At 42.5% G+C, this 12,551-nt stretch overlaps 1 protein-coding gene across 6 annotated transcripts; it reads right to left on the bottom strand.

The window, feature by feature from the left end:
* Nucleotides 1-3,182: 3,182 nt before the first annotated feature.
* Nucleotides 3,183-11,367, bottom strand: LOC145512603 (spermatogenesis-associated protein 31D3-like). 6 transcript variants are annotated; one of them, XM_081506697.1, is made up of 6 exons: nt 11,110-11,348; nt 8,542-8,587; nt 8,049-8,075; nt 7,910-7,970; nt 7,560-7,626; nt 3,183-7,465 (listed from the first exon to the last, which is right to left on the bottom strand). In XM_081506697.1, exon 6 carries the CDS (start codon nt 7,338-7,340, stop codon nt 3,291-3,293), a length of 4,050 nt encoding a protein of 1,349 aa, XP_081362823.1. In that variant the 5' UTR covers nt 7,341-7,465; nt 7,560-7,626; nt 7,910-7,970; nt 8,049-8,075; nt 8,542-8,587; nt 11,110-11,348; the 3' UTR covers nt 3,183-3,290. The 6 variants fall into 6 exon arrangements, with proteins under 6 accessions (XP_081362823.1, XP_081362791.1, XP_081362813.1 ...); XM_081506665.1 differs by having other exon boundaries at nt 3,183-7,626; nt 11,110-11,351; XM_081506687.1 differs by lacking the exon at nt 8,049-8,075 and having other exon boundaries at nt 3,183-7,626; nt 11,110-11,367.
* Between the last annotated feature and the right edge of the window lie 1,184 nt (nt 11,368-12,551).

The raw sequence follows: 12,551 nt of genomic DNA, 5'->3' as shown, positions 1-12,551 counted from the left end.
GAGAAGGAGGAGATAAAGATAGAAGGTTGTCAGATGAACTACGAGTGGCTTGTAGTTCCTGAGCAGGTTGAGGAATTGACATACCAAGGGCATAAGCTGAAAGAGCAAAGGGTGAAATGTCAGAGTAAAGGGTGAAGTATCTTTTCAGAGCGAAAAAATATTCTGATGATGAGTTCTAGAATATGGCCATAACTGAACTGGAATGGAGGTAAAGAGCTGTAGGTTGAAAAGGGATAGACAGTGAGAGGTCAGATTATTAGATGGTCTATTCACATGAATATTAGACCTCTGATTGATTCTTTCCAGTTGGAGTTCCTGTCCAGAGACTCTTTCCTCTCCCCAAATCTACACAGGATTTGCATTTCCTGCAATTCTAATCTTCAGTCAGTGTCATGACTCTGGACAGGAAGGTAAATGTGGGGCAGTGAGAGAGAGGGCTATGATAGACATCTGGTTTTTTTATTATTTGTTTTGAAAACTCAGCCTTCACTCACCTTCTGTAAACAGTTCCTCTCTTGTCCTCTGGGAAACTAACCCCATTTACAGTCTCAGCCCATGTGCAAGTGTAGTAGTTGTTTCCCAGCTCTATATTAAATACACTGATAAGAGCAGAAATTAAACCTTGAAATCTGTAGGGTTTGCTTCTTCTGTAAGCATGGCTGTCTCTACAGAAGTTGAAGTTAGCTTCTTTAGCCCTACTACCTGAAAGCTAGAGCAGAGGGGAGAGATTGGGGGAGGCGGGATGAAATATATTGCACCTAATTTTTTCTCTCTCAAGTCTGCAAACTGGCAGTAGTGAGTCAGGTAGTTCTAAGGCCTCCTTTCACCTGATTATTTGAGGTGACCCCACACCACCTTTACCTCCAGGCCCACTTTCCCACCTCCTTTGGATGCTCCAACCTCTTTGTTTTTCTTACCAGCCACTGCTCTATTTAGCCATTAAATAGCTTTGACCTTGATGATATGAATGTGAATGAAGGCAAGGATACACTTGACACCTCTGGCCAATTTTGCTTCAGTTAACTGAGTGGGGTGTCCAAGAAAAAAACCTTGTCTTAGGAAGACTTCTAAGAGGTCATAATGATCCCACCTCCTGAAAGTCACATCCTGGTGTAATTACTCATGCCCTTGAATGTAGGTTGAATTTAGTAATTTGCTTTTGATAGAATAAGGAAAAAGGTAATGGAACATCAATTCCACTATTAGTTTACAAAATATTGTAACTTCTTTCTTCCTAGCAGACTGTCTCCTGACCCTGATGAGGCATTGGAGAGGCCCACATGGCAAGGAACTGAGGATAGACTCCAGCCAGCTCCAGTCAACAGTCAAGGAATTGAGGATCTCAGTCCAGCAGGCTTTGAGGAACTTCATCCTGCCAACAGTTATGTAAGTGATCACCAAAGTGGGTCTTTCTACAGTCATGCCTTTAGATGATACCCCAGCCCCAGCTGATACCTTAATTGAAGCCATGTGAGAGACCTTAAAGCAGAGAACCCAGATAGGCCTTGCCTGAATTCCTGACCACAAAAACTGTGAGATAGTAAATAAGTGTTTTCTTTTAAAGCCTCTAAATTTGAGGATGTCCATTATATAGCAGGGGGCTTCCCTGATGGCTCAGCTGATAAAGAATCTGCCTGCAATGCAGAAGACCTGGGTTTGGTCCCTGGGTTAGGAAGATCCCCTGGAGAAGGTAACGGCTATCCATTCCAGTATTCTGGCCTGGAGAATTCCAGGGACTGTATAGTATTCCATGGACTATACAGTCCATGGGGTCACAAAGAGTCAGACACAACTGAGTGACTTTAACTTTCACTTTATACAGCAGTAGATAACTAATACACCCCTAAATTATAGTGATCTTGATGAAAGATGTAGCATGACTGGAAAGGCAGGCACTAAATAGGAGTACATCCCTCTGATGACATCCCTAGGAATACTGTCTTCGTGCTCAGAGATTACACCATATACTCTTATGCTTAAATGGCATCATCATACTCTAAAAGCCCCGATTAGTCTCCAGGAGCTGCTGGAGGCATAGGTAGGGTTGTGTTGGGTGAAGTGGATGGATGGTCACATGGGATTATAAGTAGTGATGATGATGTCATTCTTCCCCTTCTCATTTTTGTCTTCCTTTCCCACTCACTCCACCATTACATTTTCTTTACTCTCTCCTTTTCCCCAAAATTCTGGGTGGCTGCCCAATGACCATTCCTGCAAAGAGTGGCCAGGTGATCTCTTGGTCTTGCAGTAATGCTATTCTGAAGAGATTTCCTTGAGGAGCAGCTCTTCCTGTTCCTTGAGGTGCTTTCACAAGCAGGGAGACCTCATCGTCAAGCTCAAAATATGCTTTCCAGATTAAACATCCCATATGCAGCAGATTCTTCAGCCGGAAGAATCTGCTGAATTCTGACACTGGCCACCTATACACACCCCATTCAATGACCACCTACCTGTGAGTTACTCTGGAATCAGGAACATTTTCTAAACGAAAGTAAGACCGTCTTCAAGAAAATATTCATATCCCTCAGCCTTTTCAGAGCTGCAAATTCTGTCTTCCCTACTGCTCCAGTAAGGGTAGAGGAAAAGTAAAGGGTAAACAGCTACTTATTTCCATTAGGGTCAGGTAAGGAGTGGGAGATGTGGCCCATCACCACAAACTTCATGAAGGATGAAAGGATTCTTCATTACAGGACATTTATTCCTCACCGAGAGATCTAAGAGGAAGATTTCTGTCTACCATTAACCTCAAGGCCTAAACACTCTCCAAAACTTTTTGAGGCAACAAGAGTCAATTCTGGCTATATTACGCTAGAGTAACTCATCCCACCCTATAGCTGTATATGGTTCAGGATAGTTTGAGAGTAGATGAAAAGATAGTTTGAGCCAAGTTCTAGACTTCAAGATATCTTCTCACTTTGCAAAGCCTGAAAATTTCTAGAGTAAATTTTTGTACTTTTTATAAAAATAATTAAGTTTTTTAGGTAGAGGATATATGAGCAGGATCAAATAAAGGACTCCAGGATAAAACTGAGAAGGCCACTGTCAGGCTCCCTGCAAGGAAACCTCTTAGACACCAAGGGAGGAAATCAGGATGAGCTGAACTACTCCTTCCATTTCCCACATACAAGTACCAGGATACCTAAAACCCATGCCCCCAGTGCAGTACACAGAGAGCATTAGTGTTTCTCTATTAGAAGAAACATTTATTGAGGAGGATCAATGTTCTTGATTTACTAAAGGAAGGTTGTTTTCATCTGAGGGTGTGTTATCATGAAAACTGCAAGGTTTTCTCAGTGACTGAATGAGTTCTTTGGAGAAATTTCTTCTCCCTGGAAATGCTGGAGAAGTGATTTCTGTCTGAATAGAAGAGTCAAATCTCTGAACACAGTGTCTTCTTCAGGAGTGAGGGGGGCTGGAGGGATCTGGCATTCCTGATGCACACAGGTGGGGCTTGGATGGCTTACCAGCTCCCTGGAGGACAGGGAAGAGGGTTGACTCTGACATAACACCTGATCCTCAAAGGCCACATCTTTCTGCGGATGTCTGACCCCATCTCTGTTCTGTCTGACACTTGTAAGAGAACTCTGATCAGCATAAACAGCTTGTTGGTTTGAGGACTTAGGACTTACCCATTCCTCTTGCAGTAAGTCAGGGAGAGCACCATAGTTGGAGGGATGTCCCTTACCAGGCTCTACCTGGGTCTGCAGTTCCTTCTTGTGCTGACTTAATTCCAAGGCCTCAGATTCAAACCTACATGCCAGCTTCTCTTCTAGGATCTTCCCAATGGCTCTCATGAGCTCATGAGCTTCAAGGGGCCCATGACTCACAAAGAGAGCTGCACTTTCAATTGAGTCTTTGTGCTGTGCAAAGGTTGACATGAATTTGGCTTTTTGCTGGGGACTTTCCTGGTCTTTGATTTTTCTCATGAAATCAATCCACTGAAAAAATCGCCTCATCTTTTTTCTGAAGTAAGTTTCAGGAGGAAGCTGCTCATTCTGTGACAGAGATGAGGAAGCATCCTTTAATTCTCTTTCCTCAACAAGGTGGCTCTTCTTTCTGCCTGTAGACATCCCTGCTCCTGAATCTTCTCTTCCGTATTCTCCTGCTTTGAAGCCCAAAGGCTCTCTCTCTGCAGCAGGTGGGAACTTATTATCCTGGCACTTCAATAGTACATGCTTAGAGGGATCCTGCCTCTGATCCATGCTGATCCCACTGTCCTCTGAGTGGATGTGTAGCACCTGGGGAGCTGCCATGTCCCCAGTGGAGATGCTCTGGGCAAGAGTCAGTGAAGACTTGGAAGGCAACCTACTTGAAGTCGGGGGCATGTCTGTGGGACAGTGGTCAGCCTGGCTATGCTCCTTACTCTTGAATTTAAGCTTTGACTCAGTAAGGATCTGTTTTTGAAAGTCTGATATTTCAGAATCTTGGGAAACAGATATTTTTGGTGGGGGACATTGAGTGGTCAGGGTAGTTTCTACTTTATTCATTTTGACCTTTGTCATTCGGGAGCTTCTCAACTTGCTGGTTGTCAAGATGTTACAGGATTGTGATTCAAGAGCACGAAGCTCCTTGGCCTTGAATATCTCCCTGGACACACTGAACATTGTGGAATGTTCTGAATTCTTCCTCACTATCTTTTGGCCCTGAATCATTTCTACTCTATCACTGAAGTTCACAGTCTCATCCCTTGGCTCAGGTCTGTACCCAGCTTGCCTTATGGGCACCACTGGGATGCATCTGTTGTCCAGTAGAGTCTCATTTTGACTTACTTTGTCTTTGTTTCTGTGTGTGACGCGCTGAAAAGTCTGTCTGCCACACTCAATTGTCTGAATGTCCTCTGCAAGCTTTTGGTAGGTATCAGAGTGTGATGATTGTGAGGTCCTCTGTCCTTCTTGGCCCACAGATGAGATAACAGGGAGAGGATGATCCAGAATAGGGGTTAAATTTGTGGTTCTCACTTTATTGCCCTGAGAAATTTTAGATCTTTCTTCAAGGGGCTTGGAAAGCTCACCTTTGGAGTCCACCCCAGAAATATGGGTGGTTGAAGAGGGAAAGTCAAATTGAGGAAGAGGCCATGTTTTGGCTTCTCTCAGCATATAGAATTTTATGGATTCAAGAACCTTGAGGGGTAGGCCCCATCTCTGAGTCACACGGAACCTTAAAATATGGGCTTCTAGCACCTTTAGGGTATTGTGATCAAGAAAAGAAAGCTCTGGAGTGCTAATCTGGTGGCATACTTTACCTACAATTGTGTTTTTTGAATGTATGTCTTCCATATTGGTTTGGGAGCTTGCAGAAGGAAGCAAAGTATTGTCTACAGCCAGCCATGAACGACACACACCTGTAGGAATCCTACCCACACTAATCTGCCAAGACTTCGTGCTCACATGTAATCTAAGAATGGTTTTTACTTGATTCCAATCTATGTCCTTTCTTGAGACATTTAATAATTCATTCCCTGAGTGATTCCTTGAGTGACACACACAGTTAGTTTTTGTCTCCAAGGCAGCCCTCAGACCCTGCACTAGGTAGCATTCTGAGACATCTTGTCGGCTATCTTCTGGGCTCTTCTCAAGGATATAGCCAAGATTCTTCCTCATGTCATCCCTTAGCTGAAATTTTGTTGAGACCCTCTCATGGAAATTTCCTGGGAGACCCAATTCAGTCTTCTCTTTACTGTTGCTACCCTGGCCCTGAAGCTCAGAGAGGTGTAACTGAACATGCCTGCCTCTCTGCTGAGGTACTTCTGCTAGTTTGTATTGAGGCCCCATCAGTGTTAGAGACTCTAGATTCCTACAGGCTTGGAGGTACCAGCGTGGAATTAGCTTCCTTGGAACATGGAGCTCCAGTTTCTCCTGGGGTTCACTGATGAAATGAAAATGGCCAGGGAGGATGGAGACTGGTACATAGGCATGGGATGGCTGGTTGGCCAATGGGAGGTTATGAGCTTGGGAACAAGTGGCTTCTTGAGATTTTTGGAGCACAGGAACTAAACCCCACAAACTTTCCTGTTGCTTCTGTACCACATGCCACTCCAGATGCTGATTTTCAGTAACGATATGAGAGTCTGACTCATTCTGGAATCTGTGGAAAGACACTCCACAGTCCCTAATCTGGGATGGAGAAGAGGATGATAGGAAAGGGAGTCGGGATTGAAGGTGGGCCTGGGGCTGGACCTGAGTGAAAGGTAGAGACTGGGATTGGGGCTTAGTTTGAGGCAAGGGTTGTGGTGGATATACATGGGGAAGGAGACTGGGATGGGAATGAAGAAGTGGTGGAGATACTTGATCCTGCATTTTGACTGCAGAAGCATTACAGATTCCATTGAATAAGACAAAGCGAGATTCTAGAGGGGAACTACTACTAGAAACCAGAAGAGTAGCCACTAGGGACTCACTGTGCAAAGAGGGAAGACCCCAGAACAGCTGGCTATATTTCTGCTGCAAGTTTCCCCCCAAAGTCTTGACATATAAGAGCTGCTGACAAATGTGCAGCTTCTCTGGCTTGCTTTCACTGTTCCAGCCAGTTTGGGGGGCTGTAGTGTTCTGCACATCAGGTGACTGCGACAAATTCCCTGAAGATATCGGTTGATATTCTGACCACATTTGTTTTGAAAATGGTCCCTCTTCCTTTTCTTTCTTCTCTAAACTCTGGAAAGCCATTCTGTGTTTTCTTTGTCTCTCCAAGAGTCCACATATGTTAAAGCCAGAGAAAGAATGGCTATTGGCCTCCTTGTGCTTGGTAACAGAGTCTCCCCAGAGATAAGTGTCTTGTGGATGGAGGGAAACATGCTCTCGCTGAAAATCAGAGTGTGGTAATGCTGGGAGGAGCATGTTCATGGCCTGAGCTGGCCACAAAGAGAAGTCTGAAATTGACAGGCTTGAATGCTCAGTGCCTCTGATTGTTGAAACACAAGTGGACAACTCACTAGGGCTATCTGGAGATGACTTCTCCAGAACAGGCTTCGATAGAGTGGAAATTGATTTAGGTTGAGTCACAGATAAAGTGCAGTCTGGCTGTGGTGAAACAGATGGGGTTGGTGGTGCATGAGGACAAGCAAAAGAATCAGTGGGATTCATTGCCTGGGACAAATCTGGTAAGGGGTTGATATCTTGGGAAAGGGTGGGGTCAAGACAGGAAATGGTATCCAAAAACAGTGTGGCCTCTGCTGGGACAACAGGGTCTGCTGTCTGAGTGTCATGTGGTAGGAGAGGGGGGAAAGTGAGGGTTGGGGGTGGGAAATAATCCACTGGGAATTTGGAATCCAAGGAAGAAAAAGGCTCTGAGGTCAGAGAGTGGCCCATTGCTGAGGGTGAAAAAAAGTCAGTTAAGGGGGTCATTGGGCTAGGGGAGAGAATAGAGGAGGGCAGTGAGGAAGGCTCCAGCAGAGAGGCTGGTAGTAGGTTTCCTGGAGGGACTGCTGAGAAGGCCGAGGACAGAGTAAACGATGACTCAGTCACAGGAGCTGTGGAAGCCAAAGGAGACACAGAGGAAGTAGCATCTTCCAGGGCCTCTGGGAACAGCAGCCGATTGACCTCAGCAGTTGCGTTATTACACACCTCACAGAAGGGGTCTGGACATAAGAGTTGACGAAAGCAGGTGGTATCATCATGCTGGACCAGGGGGCTGCAGGAGATAGGAAGTACAAAACTACAGCCAGGACCAGGAAAAAACATGAGGCCCTGGTACCTCTGGCAAAAGTATGGCTGCCCAATGAATACTATCTTTTCACATTCTTCTACTTCCTTAATCTCACAATGTATCTTTCAATCCCTCCCCCCAAGGCTTTCACATTCTGAGTCTGAGGATTTTCCCTCCCATGTCAATCCCAGGCTTCACTGAGGCCCTAGAAATTCAAAGACTCCACTAAAAAAGTGAGATAACAAGAAAGAAGGTAATGTTTAGTCACCTTTGCAGAAGATAAAGCACCTTCCTTTCCTCCTCTGCTTCGCTCTGGAAAGTTCTCCAACCTGGGAAACCAGGAGAGTGATGAAGGTAGGAACAAAGAGAACTTATAGGAGGCTAAGTAGAATGTCCTTTAGTGGTACCTTTGGTGGATTGGAGAGTCTCAAGATCTAGAATATGAGATCACGTGGTCAGTGATACTAGCAAAGCTCAAATATATATGTTGCCTTATCATTCACAAAGGGCTTTCATATGTATTCTCCCATGTGATATTCAGAACCACCCTTTGAGGAATATAGGTCAATGGTTATTTACCTCAAAGAGGAATCTGATCATCCAGGAAGTCAGAGGACTTATACAAAGTCAAGACACAGAAGTTGTGACTCTTGACATCTCACATAGCCACCCATTGCCCAGGTCCATCATGACTTCAAGCCCAGCCATGAGAAAAATAGGGAATCTAAGAAGTGTCTCAGGCTTGGACTGCCTCCCCATGAGCCTCTCCCCAGATACCTCTGGTTTCTGAGAGAAACTATCTAGCCACTGACATGGTCAGAGATCACGGACCTGGGATCTCATGGAAAAGGCAGGAAGGGTCACCCTTGGAGAGATCCGGTGACACAGGCAGAACCTTACCTAGCAGTGTGCCACTTTTCCTTCTCCTCCTGGCTCTGCCCTGACACTGAAAACAAAAAGAAAAGAATGAAGTGCTGGGGCTCATTTCTCTCAGTCCTCTCTAGAAAACTCAGATATTCATTATCCATGAATAATATGACTCTAATTAATAGACTTTTATGTTCTTTTTATCAATTTTAAAGTTTTTAAATGTTTTCAATTTTTTCTTCTTCAAAAAATAAGTAACTTTGAATGTATAGCAACAGAAACTTTCCAAATTGAAATGCAAAGAGAAAAAAATTTAGTATTTAAACCCAGAATATCCAAGAACTGTGAGACAGTTTCAAAATGTGTAGTATATCAATACACGCAATTGAAATATTAAAACGAGAAGAAAGAGAGAACAGAGCAGAAGAAACATTTGAAGAAGTAACAGCCCAAGATTTTCCAAAATTAATGATAGACTAACCATAGATTGTGGAAGCTCTGAGAGCACCAAGCAGCATAAATATAAGAAAGTCTAAATCTGGACATATTTTATTACAACTGGAGGAACCTGAAAGATAAAATCCTGAAAGGAAACAGAAGAAAATAATGCCATACTTCTAGAGGAACAAGAATGAGAATTATGGTCTTCTTATCATAAACCAGAGCTTCCCTGATAGCTCAGTTGGTAAAGAATCTGCCTGCAATGCAGGAGACCCTGGTTTGATTCCTGGGTTGGAAAAATCTGCTGGAGAAGGAATAGGCTACCCACTCTAGTATTCTTGGGCTTTCCTTGTGGCTCTGCTGGTAAAGAATCTGCCTGCAATGCAGGAGACCTGGGCTTGATCCCTAGGTTGGGAAGATCCCCTGGAGAAGGGAAAGGCTACCCACTCCAGTATTCTGGCCTGGAGAATTCCATGGACTGTATAGTCCATGGGTTGCAAAGAGTTGGACATTGGACACAAAGAGTTGACTGAGTGACTTTCACTTTCACTTTTGATCATAACCCATGCAAGCAAAAAGAAAATTGACTGAAATATTTAAAGTGTTGAAGAAAAAAATCATCCCAGAACTTTTTAATCTAGTGAAATTATCCTTCAAAAGTAAAGGAGAAATAAAAACTGTCTCAAGATAAAAACGCAGGTAGTCAGTAACAGCAGATCTTCCTTGGAATAACTGTTAAAAGAAGTTCTATAGGAAGAAGGAAAATGACAGCTCAAGTCTGCATAAAGGAAGAGAGGAAAAGGAATCAATGATGGTAAAAGAAAAAAAATAAACACTTTTATTTTTCTTATTCTCAATTGACCTAATGATACTACTGATAAGGTATTGAATGATCATAGTATATGGATAGGTGAAATAAAGGACATCAGTGTTACAAGGGATAGGAAGGAGGAATTGGGAACTCTCTTATAACAGAAACTGTGCTACTTATGAAATGGTATAGTGTTTATATGAAAGTGGATTTGAGTTGTCAATGTATTAGTTGTCAATACATTAGTTGTCAATGTATTGAATATATGGCAAATTCTATGACAACTACTAAAATATTTTTTAAACAATACTTGATATGCTAAGAGAAGAGAGAAATGGAATCCTATAAAGTACTTGTTTGAAACCAGAAAAGGCAGAAAAAGAGGAGAAGAAGAAAAGAATACTTATAATAAACACTAAACAGTTACAGGCATGGTGGATATTAATCCAACTATATAGTAAATTGCAAAATGTAAGTGGTCTAAATACATCCAATTAAAAGCTAGATTGTCAGTGGATAAAATGAGATCCAATTATATGTTGCCTACCAAACACCCACTTTAAAAATAAAGATACTGTACCATGCTAACCCTGATGAAAGAAGCAGGAGGAGCTATGTTAATTTCAGACAAAGCAGACTTCAGAACAAGGAGAGTTATGAGGGATAAAGAGGGACAATACATAACAACAAAAGGGTCAGTTCTCTAAGAAGACACAACAGTCCTTAACATGTATACAGTCTAACCACAGACTGTCAAAATATGTGAAGCAAAAACTGGCCCAACTGCAAGAACAGTTAGATGAATCTACTGTTATTTTTGGAGACTTCAACTCCCCTCTATCAGGAATGGACAGATTCAACAGGCAAAAAACCAGTAAGGGTAGAGTTGACCTAAACAGCACCATCAATCAAATTGATCTAATTGACATTTATAGAATACTTCATCCAACAGCAGAATACACATTCTTCTCAAGCACACATGGAACATTGACCAAAATAGACCACATTCTGGACCATGAAATGCATCTTAACAAATGCAAACTAGAAATCATACAAAATGTACTTTTAGATGATAATGGAATTAAACTAGAAATCGTTTACAGAAAGATAGTTAGAAAGGCCAAAATGCCAAAATGTTTGAAGAGTAAAGAGCATGCTACTAACAAATGGGTTAAGGAAGAAATCTCAGGAGGAAAAAGAAAAATTTTTAACTAAATGAACACTAAAATACAACTTGTCAAAGTTTGTGAGATACAAAAGAAGCAGTACCTGGAGGGAAACTGATAGCACTGAATGCATCCATTTGAAAAGAAAGATTTAATATCTTTGAGGGACTCTGGCTTACTGACCTGATTGATGTCTCTCTGCTTCCAAAATATTGAAAAACTTGAGTTCCCCTTTAGGTAGCACAGTGACAGAAGAAGGAGCCCCACCCAACACACAAAGGCAAGGATGGGAAAACTTAGGAAGTTGAGCTGGACCTCAGCCATGGTGCCGTAAGGCTCCTCAGACAAAGAAGATGATCCAAATCATCAGCAGTGCATTGCTGCTTCAGGCATCTGGGCATTGAAAGTGCACGTTCTAGACTAGAGTTCTAGGCCCACATCACAGAGGTTTAGCATAAACACCAAAGGTTCTTGAGGGTGGGGGAGGGGACAACACAAGAAAGATGAAACCACAGTCCTTCCCCCACCACCCAACCCAGCAGATCCATCCATCCCTCCAGGGCCCTTTAGATACTTCTGATCTACCTTCCAAACCACACATTCACATGCCATATATTTACTTTAGTGAAAATTCCTATTTATTCCACCTGTTACCTAAATATTACCTGACACCCTCTTATTGCCTAGTGGTCATCCTTTGGATACCACATAATATATAAAACTCTGCTGTGCCAAGGGATTTACCCGTCCAAGATCTACTCTGTCTTCAACTATAGCCTCCCCTCATACATAATGTGTCTTTACCTGCATGGAGCCAGAAATATACTCAGCACAAATATATGTCACCCACTCCCCCCGTATCTCCTCAAAAGAATTCACCAGAAAGCACAAGTGTGCAGAGTGGCCTATATTAATAAACAGGAAGCATGACAAAAAGAGAAACAAAGGCATGGCGCACTCATGACCCTGTAGCAAACAACTTAAAAATCTTGAGTAATTCTTTTTTCCCAAAATCCCTCTTAAGCTATTCAGCCCCTTAAGGTTCTCAAACCTAGCCCCCTCCACCCATAGAGTGTCTTTTTCTGCTGTTCCCTCTTTCATCTGACAAATCCCTTCTTCTCCTCACAACATTTAAAATTTTTTATTTATTTTACAGAACGCAACCTGCAGGACCAAATACACTCTGATTTAAGGAGTGGTCTTCTCTTTAGCATAACTTCTAGTGAACACAGTTATATTTAGTGATACTTTTTGACTTTTTTGACTCACATCAGTGGTTACTTCTTCCATGAAAAGTTTTATGATTTTTTTCTCATCTACTTTCTTTTCACTAAGATTTCTATTGGCACCTCCATACCTTTGTAGACAATAATGTCACTTTTGTTGATGGTGTATATGTATTTATTTCATCTCCCTATGCTAGTTATTAGTCATTTACTAGTTGTACCCCTTATAGCTTCCCTAGATTATAAACTGCTGAAATTAAGCCCTGTGTCATTTCCTTACTTTGCTTGCCTTCATTCCCTCATTGAGTCTGATGAATCAGTCTTGACCCCAGATACCTAATTCTTTCCCTCCCCTCTGAGAAGGGTTTACCAGCAATGACAGTTCCTTCCTTCACTTGT

Source organism: Giraffa tippelskirchi, chromosome 1 (assembly GCF_054371585.1).
Source record: "Giraffa tippelskirchi isolate mGirTip1 chromosome 1, T2T-mGirTip1v1.2.pri, whole genome shotgun sequence".
Classification (NCBI taxonomy): domain Eukaryota; kingdom Metazoa; phylum Chordata; class Mammalia; order Artiodactyla; family Giraffidae; genus Giraffa; species Giraffa tippelskirchi.
Note: the sequence above shows the minus strand (reverse complement) of the source record. Positions and strands in the feature narration are given on the sequence as shown.

Excerpts from the sequence above, each read along its gene's own strand:
- LOC145512603 (XM_081506656.1), bottom strand. The coding sequence starts at position 11,250 with ATGGCTGAGGTCCAGCTCAACTTCCTAAGTTTTCCCATCCTTGCCTTT. Across the intron at positions 8,588-11,109 it reads AGCAGAGAGACATCAATCAG|TGTCAGGGCAGAGCCAGGAG; the intron begins GTCAGTAAGCCA and ends TTTTGTTTTCAG. Across the intron at positions 7,627-7,909 it reads GTGCTTTATCTTCTGCAAAG|CCCCCTGGTCCAGCATGATG; the intron begins GTGACTAAACAT and ends TATCTCCTGCAG.